Raw genomic sequence first — 21,839 nt, forward strand, 5'->3', positions numbered from 1 at the left:
ATCTGTTGGAAATTTGTCAGTTTGGATAATAATGTTAACATTTGTCTTCAGTTTCCCTCCATATAAAGTTTCTCTATAGCCTCTATAAATGATTATCGAACTAGCCAGTGTTACTTCCCCTGCACTATATTCTAGCAGTGTTGCATTGTTAGATATAATGTTGTCCTAATCTGGAAAAAAAACAACAACAACAACAACAACAACAACAAAAAAGCCCAGGTTGTAAAAAGAAGCAAAATTTATTTCCAATTCATACATTTGAAAGTTCTGTTATTCCATGTTAGTTTGTGCAGTAATATCCCTGGTTAGGAAAGCAAAAGCAAAACAAAAAGTACAATGCATCTGTCACCCATCTGTTACCAGGAAAGAAATAACCCTTACACAATACACAGAGTTCCCAGATGTCAGGAACTAATCCTGCTGTAAGACATTGTCACACCTTAAAACTCCACCTCCCATGAACTCCCTTATGATATCAGAGGGATCATCAGCAGATGATTCTTCTAACAGTTGCAGAGATGAAACTTGGGTTTTGCACTGGGAGACCACACAAGGTGATGTGGTCACTATCATGAGACTCCAGCACCACCGCTTCCATCAATCTCCTCCCACCTGCAAATCCCAAATACTTTGTGGGTGATTTTCACTTCCACACACCACACAGTGAGTTTTTTTTTTTTTTAAACAAGTGGCCTTGTCTTGAAATCAGACTTAAACTTGAGTAATTATGACAAAGTACACTTGAAAATTTTAGTTTTGCCTGGCGTAGTTTGGAGGTGATTAATGAAAGAGCAGGAAGACAAAGTTAGTAAAACTCAGTAACTAATATTCCTCTTGGGGCATAATGAAATTATCCATCAACACACATATTTATGCGTACCACATATTCCTTTTTTCAAAAGCTTATACATTACCTGTGCATACATTGTATGTAATTGTCCTACAGCAGCAATGAAAAGCTGTTGACTGATGGTCTGTTGTAAACTTTAGTATAAAATAGATAAATAGAAGAGAGCTGGTCGCCCCTAAGTCACAGCATAGTCCATCAGGACCTCTGTTTGCATAGGTGTCTCATCCTGGCTACTGTCTATGTTAATGGCAACATGTATCAAACAAAAGACTCTCTGTCTGGCTGTCTGCTCTCATCCTCTCGCCCCCTTCACATCCTCCCTTTCCTCTTCGTCTCCCATTCTCTCCTCCCCTTGTTCCACTCCTTTATTTTCCATCTCTCACTCGTTCCTTCCTGTCCTCTCACCTTCCCTCCCTCCCGAACAGCCCTCTTTCGTTGTTTTACAGCCCTGCGCTGCTCCCTTCCACTCTCCCCCTCCTTTCATTTTGGGTTCTCCGACAGTGGTAATGAGATGTTTCATTATTTGCATTTCACAGCTTTTAATAGAGAGAGAATTTAGGCTAAGCCCCGGGTCGTCAGTCAGGGAGTTACCATGGGAGACGTAGCAGGCTAAGGGAGAGAAAGATAGCCCAGAAACTACACATTCACAGTCACTCACCCATGCACAAGTGTAAAGGAGGAAGACATGGAAAAAAAGACATCGGAAAGATGGTCAGATGGAGTTTCTCCCCCCTTTTTTGAAGCTCCTGGTATGTCATATAGTATTACTGCCAGTTTTATAGGTCATTGGAGGAACTTATGGTGAAGTTGAAACTCTGCCATCAGTCTTTGAGTCGCACTTCTTTTTCGGTCACTCTGGGATGATCCCTGTCCATCCTTACTGTGGCTGGATTTCCATAAGATCAATCACGGCTTAACACCTGTGCTGCTGAAGTTGAGAGGACATGGTGGCAAAACAAGGGCTGGAGCCGCTGAAGCGTACACATTAGCGACATAAGCTGGACAGGAGGCTTAGAGAGGCCGACCTTTTGACAGGTGCGCTGAATGTGAACATGTGAAAAAAGTACGAGGAGCAGCATGGAAGTCTTCAGGTGTAAATGAGGAGCTTCCAGGTTTTTGTTTTTCGGACACTTTGTGCAGGGTGGGACGGAGGAGGGAAGAGCAAGGGATGAAGGGAGTAGCACTAAGTCTCCCTAAGCCTCCTGGATCCTCTTTCGTCCCTCTCCACATGACATGGCTATCCTTCTTTGAGTCAATCTCTTCCTCCACCTTGGGTCCTTGGAGGAGGGCCAAAGAAACAGAGAGTGGACAGAGAAAGAGAGAGTGAGGTAGAGGTGCAAAATGTGGCATGATTAGAGCTGGTGGGGAAGGTGGAGAAAATAAAAGTGGACAGATGGAGGGTGTGTGATAAAAGAAACACGGGAAACTGACAACACAAAAACGCACAGGGAGATAATGTCACAGATAAAATGAGAAACAAAAATGAACAATAGTTTGTCTTCAACAGAAAATAAAAGACAAAGAAGTTAAGAACAAATCATTTGCAGCTAATAGCTTTGTTGTGTTATTTTTTTTCCTAATTGTAGCTCCCATGCCTGCCTGCGTCTGACTGTGTGTCATGTGCATGCGTTTGAGTGTGTGTGTGTTATTTTTGTCCATGCCTGCCTTGTTTGATGGACTGCCACCCTGGCTTGTCCCGGAAGGCTGCCAGCTCCGTCGGATTGGGGATTAACCCCGGGATAATGGCCTTGATGCCCAGTTGAGTGGAAGCAAAGCTGTTTAAAAAATATTGGCTGCCTGAGTCACTCTTCCCTCTCGTCCTGTCTCCCCCTCTTTCTATCTTCCATCTCTATCATTCTAGCCTTTCTGTGATTCTGCTCGATCTCCTTTCTCTGCGCTGTTCTTTATCTCTCTCATTCTCCGGCTCTACTTTTTTGTCTTTTCTCTCTTTTAACTTCACCTCGCTCTGTTTCTGGGCATCCTCATCCACAATGACCTTTCAGGGGCATCATATTTGTAAGTGTTCAGTGAACAGCAGAAACATTTATCACACATTCAGCTTATTGAAAATAATTTATTGTAAACCTTGAAATCTCGCATTTTTTGGCTTAAGAAGAGACAGCAGTAAAATGTATTCTGGAATGCAATGTCTGCCCTCTATCAATGTGTTTGAAGAAAAGTGCATCTATTGTCCAGCTCAATGTCGTTTTAATTCCATTTATGCATGCTGTAAATTTTTTTCCAGTATTTTCTTCTCTCGTTACATAAAAAACTCCACTTGCAAGTTCTTTTGTCCTCTTATTTTTAAATCATATCAGAGACTCTCCTAATATAAACATCATTTATCTTACTTTGCATTGAACACTTTCATACATTATTCACCTAATGCAGACCTGAAACCCTGTTTGCCTTGACCAAAGAAACTGCATGCTATGACTTGATGGTGTGCGGTTGAAAGCCTCCACTGGAAAATATGCAAAAAGGAACGTGTTGGTTTTTTAGCTTAACTGATATAATTTTGTAGCAGAGACATGAAGCTGGGATGGTTGACAACATAAATGCCAGCTCTTGGCTCCTGAGTCCTGCCTTGATATCCCCGCCGCCTTCCTCCTCACACGTCTTCAATCTCTGGCCAGTTTTTATTGCATCCCCACTGATGATTTTCAAAGGCGGTGCCAAGATAATGGTAGGGATGTTAAAAGGAGGGAATGAAGTGCTAATATAGGGTGCTTTCATGCAGAAATTCTAATAATTGATCAAGTATTGGTGCACAAAGATGAGAGATTTACTGCAGCACTATGCTTGGCCAACTCTTAGGGGAAGAACAGTCAACTGACAACTGTACAGCCTAATATACTGCATGTCATCTGTGCTAAACAAAATATTAGTGTCAACTTTGGTTACTCTTTTTATTAATTCAGCAAACAGTTTCACCTGACAAATCTAAGTTTAATATTCACCATCTTTTAGCTATTTTTTGGTCTCCACCAGCTCTTAAGGAAATATTAAACCCGATATCACGGCAAAGTGTGTAATACACTCATCATTCCACGAGAGGATACCCTGCCAGGGTCATGTTTTGCCTCGCCTGGTCTAGTTAAATGTGGTACCTTAGGTTAGGCCACAAAAAAATACATAATTAGGTTTAGGAAAAATCATAGTTTGAAAGACAGTTGAAATTCAGTTATGTTTAGGCCTCAAAGACACTTTGCAGGTTCAAAAAAATATTTGATGTAAGTTAAACACGTTACGTTACGAAAGCAACTTAACCTTGACTTCTGCTCGAATTCAGGTCTGAAAGGTGAAAGTTCCTTGTTTGTTCCATTCAAACACCCCTGACCTCCTCCGACACGGACTTTGTCACTCTATTTGGGTTTTGTCACACGACTTCCTTTTTCGACCCTGGTCATACATGCGTGTACTTTTCACGCCTAGTCAAGGCAAAATGTGACACTGACACACTTTGGCATGATACCATGCTGAAATATCCAACTCTATAGCTGCTCCGCTATCTTCAGCTATATGTTTAGTGTTTGATGCTACAGTGGTGTTACAGTCGGTATATCAGAGATTTTGTTGTTGAAAACAACTGCTGCAAAAGCAGATGTGCTGACAGATGTGTGACTGAATCAGAACATTTAATCTAAAACAATGAGCTGAAAGATGTTACTACAAAATGTCCTCGCAGCTGAAACACACTGCAGGTGATTACTGTCTGTGGGTTTGTCAGTATGAGAGTGACTGGTTGCAATTTGACCCATTGCAAACACAAAAACATGATCCTAGTGACCTTACCTGTGCTTTATAAACACACATTTGCAAAAACAAGTTCGGTATGCACTTCAAGTGGTTTTTCCAGTGTTATCAATCTATTAATGTTATCAGTTTGTTTTTCCTCTAGATTTGTTAATGGGTTTATTTATTTGTCCACTCAAAGGGGAGGCTGTGTGAACTCTGTGTTCATTCAATTTGACATGCCGAACTCATTTTATCAAATAATGAGAAGAATTTTTTTACATTTTGTTGAGCAGACGGCCACAATTTGAATGTAGAGTGATTAGCTGAGGGTAGCGGTTTTGCGAGGAGCACATTGGCCACTTAATGATAATTTGTCCGAGCCAACTGGAAATCCCTTAATTCAAAATAAATATAACTGCAAGAAGCAGTCTAGATAGTGCTAACATACACACACGGGAACCTGAGGCCAGTTGAACCTTTTACCTTGTGACACGAATGTTAATGAAGAAAGAATGAACAGACACCAAAGAGAAAGTGAGCCTCAAGTGAGTTTTATTTACAAAAAATAAATTGTGTAATCACGTATTATCATCCTGTGTGAAGGTGTTTCACATGTTGTAACGTCTTCATCCAGAGTGATGTGCGAACTCCTCGTGAAATCACAGCATTAGCCTGCTGTAGCGTTAACCCCAGTACAAACAAAGTACCGCTCTGCCTCTGATCCAGAAGGACCTTGCGCTCCGTCTCCCCTCGGTCCTGTGCGGTCAAGGAGGCAGAGAAGTGGCTCGGAGGGACAGGCTGCATTAGGAGAGACACAAGCAGGAGGAAGCCCCATTCTCTCACTCCATCACACGTCTCATCTCTTTAGTTGTTTGACTGGGGCCTAAAGTGACTTTGCTGTGATGTGACCAGGACAAACCGGGTGTGATGCCATGACGGCTCTGCTAAGCGTGTGAACGTGGGTGTTTTTAGTTCTTGCATGTGTTTGTGTATTTCGGGGCAGGGTCCTGATGTGTGTGAGTGTTTTGAGGGGAACGGGGCTCTGGATTGTGTGTGTGTGTGTGTGTGTGTGTGTGTGTGTGTGTGTGTGTGTGTGTGTGTGTATGTGTGTGTGTGTGTGTGTGTGTGTGTGTGTGTGTGTGTGTGTGTGTGTGTGTGGAAAGGAGGGGTTAAGGAGGACAGTCACTTTTGATTTGGCCTCAGAAGGGTGACAGGGACTTGGAGCTCTGGTGGCATGCTTTACTGAAACAATCGTCTCTGGCCACAAATAAGCGCTCACAGACTGTCAGCCTGCCTCTTGATGACTTTCCTTGCTTTTTTTTTTTTTTTCTTATATTTTTTTTTTTTGTGGTGAAATTTCATCGAGGGATGAAAAGCTTCTTTTTTCTTTTTTCTGCTGTGTGACATCCTGAAAGCAGGCTTTAGTTTCTGTAGCCTTGGTGAGACTGCTAATGCTTTGGATGAGACACAAAAGTCTCTGCTTCTTCTCTCTGTAGTTGATTGTTTGACAAGTTCATTTTACCTTACTTTCCCATCTTGTGTCAAGTGTATATTTGAAAAAAAAAGCGTGCTTTAAATCAAGGCTGTACTCACATGGTAGAGGGAATAGCTTTTGGTCGCGCTGATGGTCTAAGCTGGGGTAAAATGGAGTAGCTCTCAGGGGAAAAGAAAAGAATGAGCACTGGAGAGTTATTTTTTTTTTTTTTTTTGTGTGGGTGTTTATGCATCGCAGTCGGGGTAGCTTGGGAATGATTCCACTGCAAAAGGGGTCTTTGACTGGAGGGAATTGGACATGCTGAAATTAAACAAGCCAATTATGCAAGCAAAGAGTTTAGAGGTCAAAGCGCACTCCATTAAAGCTCCTCATCTCTACCTAACTCCTAACTCAGTATGTCTCCGAGTCTGTTGAAGCAATAAATCTGATTAGAGCTCTCCCTCTCTTTCTCTTCATCTCTCAGTCCCTGCTGTTGTTTTACCCTCCACTGATCATTGTTTTTGTGAAATTTGAGGCACCATTTAACATGTCTTTGGGTGCAATCATAGCTGCATGCTCACATCACGTTCACACAAACTCACACAGATTTTTGTATCAGAGTGCAGTACTACACTGACATTATCATTAATCCTTTAGAAATGCATTAGTATGAAAAGTATCTCTTTTGAATTAAATTAAAGTTATTCCTAAATAAGGATTGTGCTGAACTGCATGAAAAATTACATGGAAATATATTTTCTGATTTACATTTTGTAGTGTGCAGTCATGCAGATTTTGTGTTTTTTGGTCTAAGATCTGATATTTCTATCGTCTGACTATTTGCCTCCGCTCCTATTACAAAAGATAAATGGATCTTTTTTGGGCCGTTTTCTAATCCACATTTTCATAATCTGCCAATGTACTCGTTTTCTCAAGTAATTGATTGATTATCTTGCCTATGAAATGTAAAAAAAAAAAAAAAAAAATATTGAACTGCAGTTTCATTGTCTTTTGTCCAAAAAACATTTCAAAACTCAGAGTTTCAATTTACTTTCATTCATGTCAAAGAAAAGCATCACATTTTCACATGTGAGAAACTGGAAACAGAATTCGCTGCTGCTTAATTTCTTGAATATAAATGTTCAAATGCTGTGAGAGCCTCAAATTAAATTCCATTCACCTAAATTGCTTTGGTGTGCAGGCAGGAATTTCAGAGATGAATATCTTAACTCATAACACCAAAGGTCTTTTTTTTGTAGTTTCAGGTCAAGGGACTCTTTCACCAGTCCTCCTGCTGAATGTGTTGCTTTGGCTGTAATTAACATACAGCTTATTCAATCGAGAGCTTGTTATTGTTGATTCTGGGACTTTTAAAATGGTAACAGAGGCAGAAACAGAGATTGGGCTGACCCTAAATGCAACACGAGGGATGGGAGTGTTGCTCCAGCTGTTGATTTGGTATAGCCGGCTTTCATTCACCGCCTCGTCTGAGCCACCAACAGACACATGTCTCAAATGGAAGCTGCTGACCGGTGTGTGCTGAACAGTGACCCTTTATTTCATCATCCACATTTTAATGGAAAAAAATAAACGAGGAATAGGAATAGGAGGAATATGTCTCTGTGAATAAATGACTCCTTTTGAGTTTTATGCGGCTCTGAGAGGGAGCCTATCTTATAGACTGGGCTATACAATTGAATGTGCCAGTGGCCCTGAGAGAAGAAGAGCTAAGAGAGGAGGAGCGGGTCTCCTGTCTTTAAAGCCGCTCGGTTTGTCTCCAAAGGTGAGAGGTGAAGACTCTCAATACCTCTATCAGAGCAATGCAGAAAGAAAAGAATATCTCAAGGTTAGACCGCCAATAGATTTTTTTTCTCAGAAATCTGTTAGCCGAAGGATAAAAACCTGTGCATCAAAACTTGCCTTTTGAGACTCTGAGGGACACTGTTATTCTGCATTCACATTCAAGTTTCTTCTTCCCCACAGTTCTTTCTATGACTTAAAGAAACACCAATCAAAGTGAAAGGTTTTGAGCCATGTATTGATCGATTTATTTTTTCCCCCCCCATGAAAGGGAGGCTTCAGCAGTTGTCACCATCACTCCATCCGCTTGTCCACTGCTGTTCATAGGAGGTGTGTTTGTCCAAGTGGACGTGGGAGACACTGTGGATTTATCTGATCTTACAAGCCATCAGGTTGAGCAGAGCTTTGCTAAACATGACCTGAAGTGTGCCGGCCCCCGAGCAAACGCTGCTGTCACCTTGGCCAACCCGAGCTGTCATCTCTCAGAATGGCCCATGAGAGCTGACAGCTGTGGCGTTCCCAAAACAAATCACTGCTGCGTTTGGTAACACTCTGCGTCCCCGCGATTTAGCCCTCACCAAGACAAGAGCAGGAGCGGCGGCTGCTAATGCTCTGGCTAATGTACTGCCTGAGTGTGTGTGTGTGCGCATGTTTATGTTTGCTCTGGCTTATGTGGTTTCTCTTTGTTTTTCCGCCACCTACTTGCATGGTTCAACACAGCGATGTTCACATCTCCCTTTGTCTCATTCTGCTCTCCCCTCGCTGTATCCTTTTCCTGCATCCCTCCTCTTGCATCCCTTTTCTTGTGTGTGAGCACACAATGCGTCTTATATGTATATAACCTCTACACAACGGAAAAAACACAGAGTATAATGTTTTATATACACTCAAGCAAAAACCCACTTACATCTGAGATCAATATTTGAGCGTCCAAAAGCCAGAAAATAGACAAGCTAATAGATTGTAAACGTTCAAATCGTGAGCTTTTCTATGGCTTTTATTTTGTAAAGGTGAACTATGGCAGCATTCCTGTCACGCCGCTATGAATCACGTCAATGAGTACTGAAAGTTGTATCTTCATTCGCTGACAGTTGAACAGCTCCACAAATTGTCATTAAGAGTCCTTTCTCTGTAGTTTTCAGAAAAACTCTGTGTTCACAACTTAGACTGAACTGTGCAAGATCAGAAACACTGAGGTGAAGGTTCAAGAGTAAATTTCCGTCTTAACTAGACAGGTGACTGAATATTCACAGTCGAAGCGAGATGAAAAAAAAAATAACAAGGAACTGGGGCCGTGTTTATTGATAAATCTCATGTTAAAGTGGTCCGTACTAAATGAGGTGTTTTTCTCCCTCAAAACAGTTTTCTGGAAGTGTTACACTTTTTAACTGACATTTTTAATGAGCTTACACACGCTCTGTCTCACACACACGCCCACGCACACATAAACGAACCTGTCAGACACGGTTTAAACACAGATTTTTGACTATTTGTTACTGGGCTGTTTTTAGACATCAAACTACAGCAGTTGAGATGTGGTTTCTATTGATGTCATTGTTTTTATGTCACAGTCATTACTGACATATCCTTACCCTGGCTCATCTTTAAAGGAGTGGCTCAGTCAAATTCACTTATTTTCTCCTCCGTTACATTAAAATGAAATCAAGGATTCGAGCATTGCCTTGGCTATCAGCCAGATATATGGACTCAAAAAAGAAATACCTATGTTATCATATGTTACCATGTTATTTTCCTCTCTAGAAATTTACTGAGATTTCATTGCACTTGTGCTCTACATATCCGCTGCCGTACATCTTTGTCAAATTACAGCAATCAAATGTCCATAGTGTACATTTAATGGCGCAGCGTACTTGTATAATACTTTGATACATGTTACATCTTAAGTTGATTTGTTTGTTGTTTTCTTTCAATTCCCAGCAGACATTTGGAGGAGAGGCTTTTGTTCAGCTACACAGATGAACAACAGGAAGGAGGACATGGAGATCTCGTCTCACTACCGTCAGCTCCTCAGAGAGCTCAATGAGCAGAGGCAGCACGGCATCCTCTGCGACGCCTGTGTCATTGTGGACGGAAAGATCTTCAAAGCCCACAAGAATGTCCTTCTGGGCTCCTCACGCTACTTCAAGACTCTCTACTGCCAGGTGAGGATATTCAGTGGGAAGGACGGGTTGGGAGATTTAGTTATGCACTTGTTTTTCTCTCATATCATAGTTATAAAAAAGCTTTATTCCTATTCGGCATGAGATAAATAAACAACAAAGCACTTCTGTAAACAATTCCTCCTCTTCACCCGCAGGTTAAAAAAGGGGCAGAGCCTCACCACCAGACTACTGTCACTCACCTGGACATTGTCACAGCGACAGGCTTCAAAGCCATCTTGGACTTCATGTACTCAGCGCACCTCGCCCTCACCAGTAAGAACGTGATCGAGGTCATGTCAGCCGCCAGCTACCTGCAGATGACAGACATTGTCCAGGCCTGCCACAGCTTCATCAAGGCTGCGCTGGACATCAGCATCCGCTCCGAGATGGCTGATGAACTGGCCGACTTTGAAATGGGAGCTGTTGCTGCTGCTGGCCTTGGTGGAGGCGGAGGAGTTGGTGGCGGCGGAGGAGGAGTGGGTATAGCGGGAGCAGGGGGTGTGGTGGGAGCAGGTTTAGGAGGCGGAGGAGGAGGGATAGTGGGCATGGCTTCTGAAGCCCTGGCCTCCATCATGTCTGGTCGCAGCACCTCCCCCTGGCTGGCACGCCGCACGAGCCCGGCCAACTCTTCTGGGGACTCAGCCATCGCCAGCTGCCACGAGGGAGGCAGCACGTACGGGAAGGAGGACCAAGAACCCCCGAAGAGCCATGAGAGCCAGGAGGAAGCCTGCCACGACTCCCAGCCCGCCTGGCCACATGACTATAGGCCTGTCACTGTCAAAGAGGAACAGGTGTCCCCTGCCTCCTCCTCCCATCCCCGCGACACTCCCAGGGGTGCAGCCCAAAGCCTGGGGGAGCAAGGGGCTGGTGGGGCAGGTGGAGGAGGTGGAGAAGGACCCTGGCAACCCCTGTCAGGGTCAGGGCGGAGGAAGAACAGGAAAAACAAGGACACAGTCCGACACATAACCCAGCAGGCTGAGAGGAACTGGGAACGAGAACGGGACAGGGAGAGAGACAGGGACAGTAGGCCTGGATCTCCTCTGCCCTCCATGCTGGCTGTAGCTGGATGGAGCTACAGTGGACAGGATATCCCAGGTAAGGCTAACACACCTGTACCAGTCTCCACCGTCTCCCGTCTGTAGAAAGTGCTGTTGCAGCAAAGACGAAAGCAAGCCATATGTTTTGAGGTCAAAAAAGTATTTTTTATAGTGATTTGGTGGTAGATCAGTTTAATGTCATAACAGCAGGTGGGGCTAGCTTGAACTTGATCTCAAAATTGTTAGCATGGAGGGAGGCCAAAAGACAGACCTTCCACGTGGGAAAGGACTTTGCTGTGCTGATTTGACTTTGAGGCTGTGGAGTTTCCTGAAGTAGCTTCAGTTTCGTAAAGCTGTCTCCTATTTGGTTAGTTATCCAGTCATTTTAATTACTGAATGCCTGGTGAGATGATAAGATAAGTTTAGATAATTGGGTGAGAGTGTCATGTCAACTGTTGAAAAATCTACTATCTAAAAGACACCTTCAAACCAACTGGCCCTCAGTTGCATGAAAGAAATCAAATTGCTTTGTTGACTTTTGTTGAACTTGTGTGCGAGAAAGTGTGCATGACACTTAGTACATTACAGTAGTGCTTAATACCATGAGTCTTGCGTGGATATTTCAATGCATGTCAGCCATCCGCGCAGTTTACTAGTATAAAATGACCTCTTTTCCTCCTCCGGGGTTGAGATTAGCGAGCTTATACACACTAACGTGTTAGGCCTAAGGTGATTATCTTAAATCTTGGAGGTGTGAGGTGAAGCCTGGGTAAATGCAGATGGATAATACAATCCTCTCCGTATTGCATTTTATGTAAGCCACACTCCCACATAAACAGGCAAATGCATATACAAACACACGCATGAACACATATTTATTTTGAGAGAGCCTCACTTGATCCTCAGCCTTACAGAATTGTTTAGTGAATTCCTTTACACTAAAACTTATACATGAAAAAACTTACCTGTGTGTGCGTCTACATGTGTGTGTGTCTGTGTGTGTGTGCTGCGGGGCCCAAGGCGTCGATAGGTAGATCATTAAAAGTAAGAGAAGCTAATCCTGGGCGCATTAAGGGAGTTGGCTGTGAAATGGGCACACGCGTCGTGCAGCGAAAGAAAACAGGATAATTGAATTGACCTGGGTCACTGCACGGATTACCAGCGCGTCCTCGCCATGCCTGGCTCCTCCCCCTTCTCTCTGGGGTTTAGGGAAGGACCTTCTGGAAAGGGCGAGAGGAGGGAAAAGGAAAAGAGAGTGTTAGATGAGAGGGGTAATGAGAGAGAGAAGAAAAACAGAGCGACAAAAAAGAAATGCGGATTGGACAGAGCATCCGCTTGGGCTTATGAGGGTTTGTCTTCTTAACTCTAAGTGTCCTAAGTCCCAGATTTTGTGACCTGCAGTCAGACCTTATTACGGTGCCAAAGTACATCTTGTCCTGAGCTTCGGAACACAAACACACACAGATGTATAATCACATGCATTCACATAGAAAATGGCACTATTAAGCACACTGGCTAGGTCCATGGTTTAGTACTGTGGTAGAAAGTAAAGTTTAAGTCTGGCTGTGGTGAAACAGTCATTAATAAGAGAGGTGTTTTTTCACCTAAAGGTTAGAGGAAGTCTAGTGTTGCTGATGGTGTAGACTCACCTGGTGCTAGCCAAAAGACAACCATTACCCTCGCTTTCAACTGGGTTTCGGGACTGGGTTCAAAATGGTGAAGAAAGATAGGATTGGTTCTCCTTCAGAGGGAGGGCCTTGCCATTTAGCAGTAAAACATCATGTTACCAGCGGCCTTACATGACGTTTGAGAGTGGTAGCTGTATCAGGATTTGTTTCACTGTTGTGTGTTGAGTCAGTTTGCACGGGGGTGGTGTCTGTGTGCTTAATAAAGGTTTGGGGGATTGTTGAACAGGTTCAGTGAGGTGATTATTGGTCTCGGAGCATTAGGGGTGAGAGGTGTGATGTTTCAATTCTGGAAGTGGTCTCCTTCTTCGATCATGTCATGTCCATAAGTTATTCTAGTTTCATTAAGTTAGAGTCAAAGATACACAGGATGTCTGTGGGCTTATGTCACCTTAAGTCCAGGATTTTTTTTTTAACCTGCAGTCAAATATCAAAATTTAAATGTATGGACATATGAAAGAGTCATGATGTACATTTGTATTGAAAGTTTCCAATTATAATATTACACAGCATGTGAACATTGGTGAGGTAGACAGCAAAGATCTGCTGAGAAGGTGTGACGCTTGAGATCAGTCGCTTCCATAGACTGTCTATAAAAATGGACGTAGTGAAGCCAGAGTGAAAGTGCATTAAAGTGCAATACCAGTGAAAGCCACTAGGCTGGCTAAAAAAAACAAAAAAAAAAACAAAAAAAAAAAAAAAAAAACCTCCGTCTCCCATTTAAATAGCAAAGCTTCTCATAAAATCCAAAATCCAAAAAACATTTCCACAAGTGATTGTGGTATTATTCGCTATGTTCACTCCTTCCAATCACTGGTGGTCCTTGATAATTAATTCTATATTAGGCCATAAACAGGTATGTTTGGAGGTGTGCCTGATTTGATTGACACTGCAGTGCAGTCAGGTCGCTGATATAGATGGCCAAGCATAGTGTTCTCAATCAGGTCACTCCACCCTCTTGTCCAAATATGGTCACTGTGCCTGCTTGCCTACTGTCATGACTTACTGACACATCTGATAGAATAATCATCATTGTTGAAATTGGGACAAGAATCAAAGCTTCAAACAGCATCTCACAAACCGGTGAATGACTTCATGGTGGGTTGCCGGTGACTTGCTGCTTGAATGCTGAAATACTGAAAGCACTGGCGAACAAATAAAATAAGATTAATTTCATCATTATCACAAATGTAATCAACAATTATAAAGCATGCACATAATACAACATATTGCTGTGATTGTTGCATTTTCCCTGCAAAGAGAAAGCCCAAGCTGCATTATTTAATAATATGACCACTGTATTCTTAAGGCAATAACATCTGTAATTACAGTCATTCAGTCTTTACTTGATTACCTTTACTGGTGTGATGGAAAAGTACCTCCAAGCAAACAAAAATAAGTTCATCCAACTGTCAATTACACAAATTAGATAACATGTTAACATATTAGAGGCTGGAATCTGCAATGTTTACTTTTTAAATGAATTAAAGGAATTATCTATTACCAAAATAGTCATCCAAGTTTCTGCTGAACATTATTGGACTATTTTTATCGCAAACACTGAGTGGTCGGAGCAGGAAGAGCAAATAATAACAACAAGGATGGCTCTATTGTATCAGATGTCCCAGGAAGTCATAGTAGTGGGAAAGTAGTGAAAGCCGGCACGATACCAGACATCTAAATAGGATGCATCCATTATTAATGTAATTAATTACACCTGTGCTTTGTCTGCTATATAACATCTCAAGATATCTGCTGTGAGATCAGAAAAAGATGAATTGACTAATCGTTTCAGCAGTTTTTGTGAAGAAGAAGGTCAGCAGTTTAGTGTTAGTTGTGCCATTACGTTTAGGGGCTGTTGGTGTGTGTGGTGGGGCGGCTGTTTTTCCATGAAGTCCAGTTGTTGGTTTCCATGAAGGGATATGGTTGGTATTAAGGAGAAAGGGCACCTTCAGTCTGAGATTAGCTTAATTGCTTCATTCTTTATTGATGAGAAGTGCCGAGACACTCTCTCTCTCTCTCTCTCTCTCTCATTCATCTGTAATCAGTGTCCCTGCTTTGCTATTTGAAACGCTTGTATGACATACAACACAGGGGCTGCCTGACCAAGGATTTCACTGGATTATACTGTAATATAAGGATAAAATATGGTTGTGTAAAGGCTCAGTGTTTCAGCGCCCAGCCGTTTCTAAGCATCTGAATGAAAATGCCATGTGCCTGTGTTGACATAAACAGCTGCAGGAATTAGGATTTGTTTTCTTTAGATCCCCTTCCCTTGCAAACATCTGCTATGTTCACTTGATGTCATTATTGAGACCAGTAAGCACTCCACATCCTTCTCTCCCTCTGTCTCGCTAACGCTTGATCTCCCTGCCTCTTAGACTCACCTTGTCCCAGCTTGTGAAGCTGGGAAAAGAAATCAGCAGTGTTTGCATTTCACTGATCTGATCATGTGTATATTTTTTTTTCTGCACAATGCTATATTAAAAGTGACAATTTTTTTTTTGAGGAAGAGAGTTTTAAATAGTCTGTACTTCTCCCACCTGCTTATGTTCTGAACCTTTAAATAATTACCTAAAATTATTTTTAGCTTGGCCCCCGCTGCTTTTTCCAGACCCGAATGAAAAAGCACCTGCAAATCTAGATGGAGTGCTAGGAAAGTCAAAAAATTTCTAACAATTCAGTATATTTTTCTTTGACGTCTCATATCAGCCTGACTTTAATCCATGTAGTGTTAAAACAATGAATCTATGAATCAATTTGTTGATTGAAATTAATTGGCAGCAAATCTAATGATAACTATTTATTCATTCATCAAGCAAAATATTCAAATATTTCAATGCTCTAGCTAGTTTTTTTTTCTATTTGTTTGATTGTAAAATGAATATTCTTTGTTTTTGTGTCTGTTGACAAAACAAGCCTAAGAAACGCAACATTGTTTGTTTTGCACTAATTTCTGACATGTTATTGAATGAACAGAAAAATATCAAACAGGTTAGATGAAAGAAGTTGTACCCCAAACACAATCTTAATTATATATATAATAAATATAAACTCATGTATCCATACATATATATTGTAGTTTTTAGGTGTCTCCAAACATCATGGTGAGATCTAAATAGCAATACATGAGAAAATAATAACATCAAAGTTATGACTAAGTATTTCAAAAACAGGTATTTCAGTCTGTAAATGTGTCATTTTGTCCACAAACCTTCTGCCATTTGATATTTTTTAACATTTTCTTTACACTCTGTGCCTTTATTTATTTTATCAAAGTAAGTGTCACCTCTTCAAAAGGTGGATCTGTCATTTTGGAGGCAGAGCTCATTCTCTCTTTGGCACCTTCTCCCTCAGACAGAGAAGAAGCCAGCGCTGGTGAAAACATGAGTTAACGATTGATTTCTTTCCTACTGCCTTTATACTTGGGGCAAACACCAACTTGATCTTTATCCCACATAATAACAGCACTGGAAATACTTTTTGTTTGTGTTTTTTGCTGGTATTAAAACAAACACACACACACACAGACACACACAGACACAGGCAGACGCACACACACATGGTGACCTTTAGTGGCAGCTTGGGGGATTTTGGCAATCCGGTACATGGCCAGTGTGATCTACACACACTCACATACACACAGCTTAGAGCATCTGATTATGTAGACGTGAACAGTTCAATCACACGTGGGCTGTTCTTTCCATTTCCCTCTAGCTGTTGCACATTGATTACATCGAGAATCTTTTTTAAAATCCCAACATCTTTATCTGACTCTCTTCCTCTCCGCTCTGTGGCCTCAGAGTTCCCCTTCTCAACCACTAACACACACACACACACACACACACACACACACACACACACACACACACACACACACACACACACACACACACACAGAGAAAACTCACACACAGAAAACACACAGACAGAAAACACACACATATGCCCACAGAGACAGACCAAAAAAAAAAAAAATGAAATCATTTTTCTGTAGAACCATGTCCTGTTTATTCCGGCGAGCTCAGGAGCGTTGCAGTTAGCGTTGCATGTATTAGCTTGTTTGAATCCAGATCTTCATTCTCTCGAGCTCCGGAGACTCCTGGAGTCACCTGGGACCCGCAGACAGGTGCTCTCAAATCTGCCCTCTAGTTTGCACTTCCGCATAAAACTTTCTCTTTTTTTCTCTCTTTCTCTCCCTGTGCTCCTCTCCCCAAGTCTCGGCAGTCTAAAGGTGAACACTTGAAATAATGAATCGGATCCCCCTTTCGCCCCCTTCCTCTCTGTATTCCAGTTAAGACTCTCCCCATAGTATTTGCACTTCATTAAACTTGAAATAGGTTTAATATTTAAAACACCGTGAACAGATTTCAGCCCCCTCACCCCTCGCACACCTCTCCACTTTTTCTTCTCCCTTCTCCTCGGTCTTGGTTTAATAATCTACTCTCATATTTCCTCCCTAATTCACTCCTCCTTCATTAAAAAACCAAAATAGATTTAATATTTCAGAATGTGGACTTAATTTTTAACCCCTTTTCTTCATGGCTCAGTGTTTGACACACGATGGGTTAGGTAGCTACATCATGTTGAGGCCTCTCCTCCTGTATTTTCTCCTCGCTATATATTTTTCTTTTTTCTTTTTGTGGCTCATCTTTCTCACTTCTCCCAGAGTCAGTCTATTATCAGTTCTGACTCTCGCTGTCTTTGTACTCCGGGCCTTTCTCTGTGCTTCGTTCTGACTCCCCCACCCCCTATTTGCTCTGCTTCTTTGTCCTCTGACTGCATAGATGATTTCAGCCCTTTCCTCCCACCCTATTGACTTTTGTGGCCTGCTCACCCCACCTCCCTCAGTTTCCCCTGCTGCCTCCATCCTCTGCTTCCCCTTTTTGTCCACTTCTACCACACACACACACAAACTCATTTACCCCCCTCATCTCTCACTTGTATGCTTTTTTTTTTTTTTTTTTAATCTTTTGGGAGTTATGACCGACTACTTTAATACTGTTCTTTCCCCCTTTTTCCTCTTCCCTCCCTCATGTGAACCTCCATTTTGGTCCCCACTAAATTAAAAAGAAAAAAAAAGTTCCACTATCACTGTAGTAACCAATCATTTCCCACCACCCACCAGCCATGTTTGTCATATGACCTCACATCCTGCTGGACATTATGGGCAGTCCACCAGCTAAAAGCCCCTTCTCCTACTCCAACACGGCATCACACCACACCACACCACACCACACCACTCCACACACACACACACAAACACACACACACACACATTCACACAATTTTTCACACTCTTGCTGTCTGTCTTTTTCTCTCGCAGCTCTCTCTCTCTCACTCTTTAGTTCTCTATACTGACACCTGCTCTATTTATAATTCTCTGGCTTTAAAAGAATCATTTTGGACAGGAAGCTGCCCCCTCCCCACTCCTGACCGTGGCTTTTTTCCAAAACGTCAGCACCCCCCCACCTCCCTGCCTCCTGCCCCTGGAACAGGCCAGAGAAAGATTGCTGGGTGGAGAAGAGGAGGAGGAGGAGGAGGAAAAAGTGTGTGTGTGTGTGTGTGTGTGTGTGTGTGTGTGTGTGTGTGTTTGGGGGTGTGTGTGTGTGTGTGTGTGTGTGTGTGTGTGTGTTTGGGGGTGTTTAAGATTAGCCATCCTTTCCTGAGTGCACCTGGGTTGGGCCCGTGTGTGTGCTTCAGTCAGCCACAGCCCACACATACTGGACACTCTCACCCTCTAACTTACAAGCAAGTATGTAAACACATACACGCATGACACAAAAGTTCTAAAAAAATATGTGCAATCCTTACATTTCATTTCAACACGTATGTGGTTTAACTCGACGCACTCATTCACACGCTTCTTGGCATTGATAGCTCAGGTCTAAGAATTAAAATACCCAGAATGCACCTTGACAGGATGTCCTGTTGGCACAACGCAGGGGTGGGTTGGGAGGTTTTTGTGGTTGATCACTCACAGCAGCACCCCCACAGAAAAAACTCGACCCAGACACATCAACGCTCCTAAAACTCCATCGCACACCCCTGGTATCTATACATGGATATAGAAATGGTTGCGGTTAACTTTCTAGATCAAACACATGCGCACAGACCTATACATTCAGGCATGAGGATACCCTCCGCATAACTCTCATTATTTATCCTAATCCTCCATTTCATCTTTAAAGGAAGATGATGCTTTAGGGGTTTTGGACCATTTGTCTTTGCTTTTCTGTTTACTTTCTAAAACACACGGAGTACTACACGATTTCAGCTTAATATTGTCAATTTTTTTTTGGGTGTCTACAACATCAATAATGCCAAAATCTGGGTAAAACCAGAGGTTTTATATCATATTTGCATTGCAAACACACTATAATTTAACCATTAATATGTTTTTTTTTTCCTTAAAGGGGTTCAGTATTAAGTTGGTGAATATTCTGCATGACATCTGTGTTTTTCTCCCATTTTCTCTTTACTCTCTATTATAGGAACAAATTGTGTAAACCAGAGGGTTTCAGACAAAATTAACATAGCTCTGTTACCCAAACCTCGACTATAATGTCAAGATATTGAAAGTAAAGAGCGAGATCTCTAAAAAAATGTATTATGTGATTTCTTTTATTATTTGGCCTCCTTTTGTCGAATAATCTTGGTATTAATTTTGGAACCACAGTTCCCATACTGCTTTGGGAGCTTTAAACAGGAAGTAGAATGTGTGTGTGGTATGTGGACTACAACATCATCCTTGTTTCTTTGCCTGTAGTTGCTAACATTTCTGCTGATTGGCACAATTAAATGCATATGCTGAATTAGCTATTAGCTAGTGCGCTCATGGATGTACAGACAACTATCACTCAGTTGCTTGTATATTGAAGAAAACAAAATAATACTTTTGTTGAATAATGTCTAATCAAATTTAAGAACATTTATTCACAATAGATTATTGATAATAATGATATATTCAGAAGAGTAAGGCACTCTGTCTGTGTGTGTACTGACAGATTCGTTAGAACGACCATGACTTTAAACACAAACTGAAGTAATCAAAAAAATAAAGTTTTAAACCCATCTGCTTCACTGAAATAAAATAATTAATCAGGAACCTGTAAAAAAAAAGAAAAAAAGAAAAACAATGAGCTTTACGCACGAGTATAGCCTCCTTCTTTCCTTGTTCGATGGGGGATCTATGACAAGGCTCCTCTTTAAGAGATATCAGATGTGATGTGATGTGAGCTCGGATGCTTCTCTCTCACTCCTCCAGTGATCTGACAGTCAGTAATGGGCCCTGTAGCCGTGAGCCTGGCAGCACTGCTCACTGTGGCTTATGTGTCACACTGTACCCAGCATTCACCAAGAGTTAGTCGAGCGCAAGCAGCCGGGATATTGAGACTAGTAAAGTGTGTGTGTGTGTGTGTGTGTGTGTGTGTGTGTGTGTGTGTGTGTGTGCGCGAGAGAGAGAGAGCGAGAAGGAGAGGCAGACATATCCACTGGCAGACTGACTGACGGGAAGAAGCAGAAGCAGTAACTTTAGTGAAGAGTTTAACCTTAAAATAAAGTACTTTCTGGTAAGCTCATAGTTGGATCTGTGCTCGCCTTCTCTCTCATTTTCAGTCAACCTGAAGTTCCTCTTTCCCACTCTGTTTGTTTTAGAAAGGTGGCTTTGTTCTATTTACTGTACCCACTCCCTCGGCGGCCTCTACCCCCGTCAGACCAGTTAGAAAAGGGGAGCGACAAGGAAGAGGAGGAGGGGAGGGGAGGTGGGGGGGGGGGGGTGCATGATGTTTGGACAAACGGACAACCCGAACAGGATATAAAGGTCTACAGCCTGTGGGTGTGTCGGTTTGGCTGTGACACAGCTCACACACAAACACACATGTGCGTGTAACACAAAGTACACACAATCGTGGGAGTGTTCCCGCTGGAGGGCAAAGTCTCCCGTCCTCTTACACATTCATTCTCTCCTTTCCCCTCCTTCGCTTCATTCCCCCTTTCCGCTGTCACACCCCTCCATACCTCCTTCCTTTAGACCTTTCTTTCTCCTTCATCCCTTATTCCTTCTCTTGTGACAACCCCTACCCCTCCTCCTCCGCCTCCTCCTCCACCTCCTCCTCCGCCTCCTCCTCCTACTCCTCCTCCTTCTCTCTTTCAAAAAAGGAAAAAAGAAAGTGTTAAAGATACAGAAGAGTTGGCCGACAGCAATGAGAAACTAGGAGGGAGAGGCCAAAATCACCACAGGGGACAATTATGGCTTGGGCTGTGGACGTGTGTGTGTGTGTGTGTGTGTGTGTGTGTGTGTGTGTGTGTGTGTGTGTGTGTGTGTGTGTGTGTGTGTGTGTGTGTGTGTGTGTGTTTGTGTGTGTTTCTTTTTGGGTTTGATAGTTACAGAGACACTGAAGACAGTTCTGGAAGCCACTATCTGTCCTTCACAACTATTTGTCCCCTCCTTCTCTCCTCTATCCCTCCTTCCCTCTGTCTGTTTGGACCTTCCTCACCATCCTGTCAATTCACGCTGTCACTTTTGTTTTCAGTCATCTCATACACTGAAGCTACAGCCACTTCTTGTGTGCAGACTGTGAGTGTGTGTGTGGGTGTCTGTGTGTTTAATTTCACATTGTGTACCGCAGGACTGTGGGATAAACTTCCTCCTCATCACTGGGGTCCATTTGTTTGCTTTTGTAAAAAAACAAAACTTCCCGGTTTCAAAAGTTAAACAAAAATAAAAATAAAATAAATAAATAAATAAAAAAAACCGACTTCATAGCCACATTTCTAATTATTTCAAATTACTAAAAAAACTAAAAAAAAAAAAAACTTACATTTCCAGGAAAATTGCCTAAACAAGGCATATCTTAAGTAAACTGAAAGCTGTTATTGAACCATTTGTAGTACACAAGAGTTTGGTAGAAGGAAACAGCGTGAAGTTTTTTCCCCATCAGTCAGAATCAATGTAGGTGCCACCGGTAGTGAGTTATAGAAGTTTGAACAGAACGTTTTTTTTTTATTTCCACCTGAATTCTTTTGTAAACAAATACCTGCATGCAGAGAGTTCTCTTTACGGATGATGCTCTTTGTTTCCAGTATAAACCC

General features: G+C 42.2%; 1 protein-coding gene across 3 annotated transcripts in view; it reads left to right on the forward strand.

Moving 5' to 3' along the window:
- The window catches only part of zbtb46 (zinc finger and BTB domain containing 46), a 61,777-nt gene that overhangs the window by 11,367 nt on the left and 28,571 nt on the right, over positions 1-21,839 (forward strand). For 2 of the 3 annotated variants that reach the window (XM_069140533.1, XM_069140535.1), the window contains exons 2-3: positions 9,801-10,024; positions 10,180-11,119. In XM_069140533.1, the coding sequence (XP_068996634.1) occupies positions 9,839-10,024; positions 10,180-11,119 (1,126 nt within the window). In that variant the 5' untranslated portion in view covers positions 9,801-9,838. The remainder of the gene's footprint in view (positions 1-9,800; positions 10,025-10,179; positions 11,120-21,839) is intronic. The other variant, XM_069140534.1, reaches the window with a different exon arrangement.

Source organism: Embiotoca jacksoni, unplaced genomic scaffold (genome assembly GCF_022577435.1).
Source record: "Embiotoca jacksoni isolate LCO1_2020_lvr unplaced genomic scaffold, fEmbJac1.0.p SCAF_9, whole genome shotgun sequence".
NCBI lineage: Eukaryota > Metazoa > Chordata > Actinopteri > Embiotocidae > Embiotoca > Embiotoca jacksoni.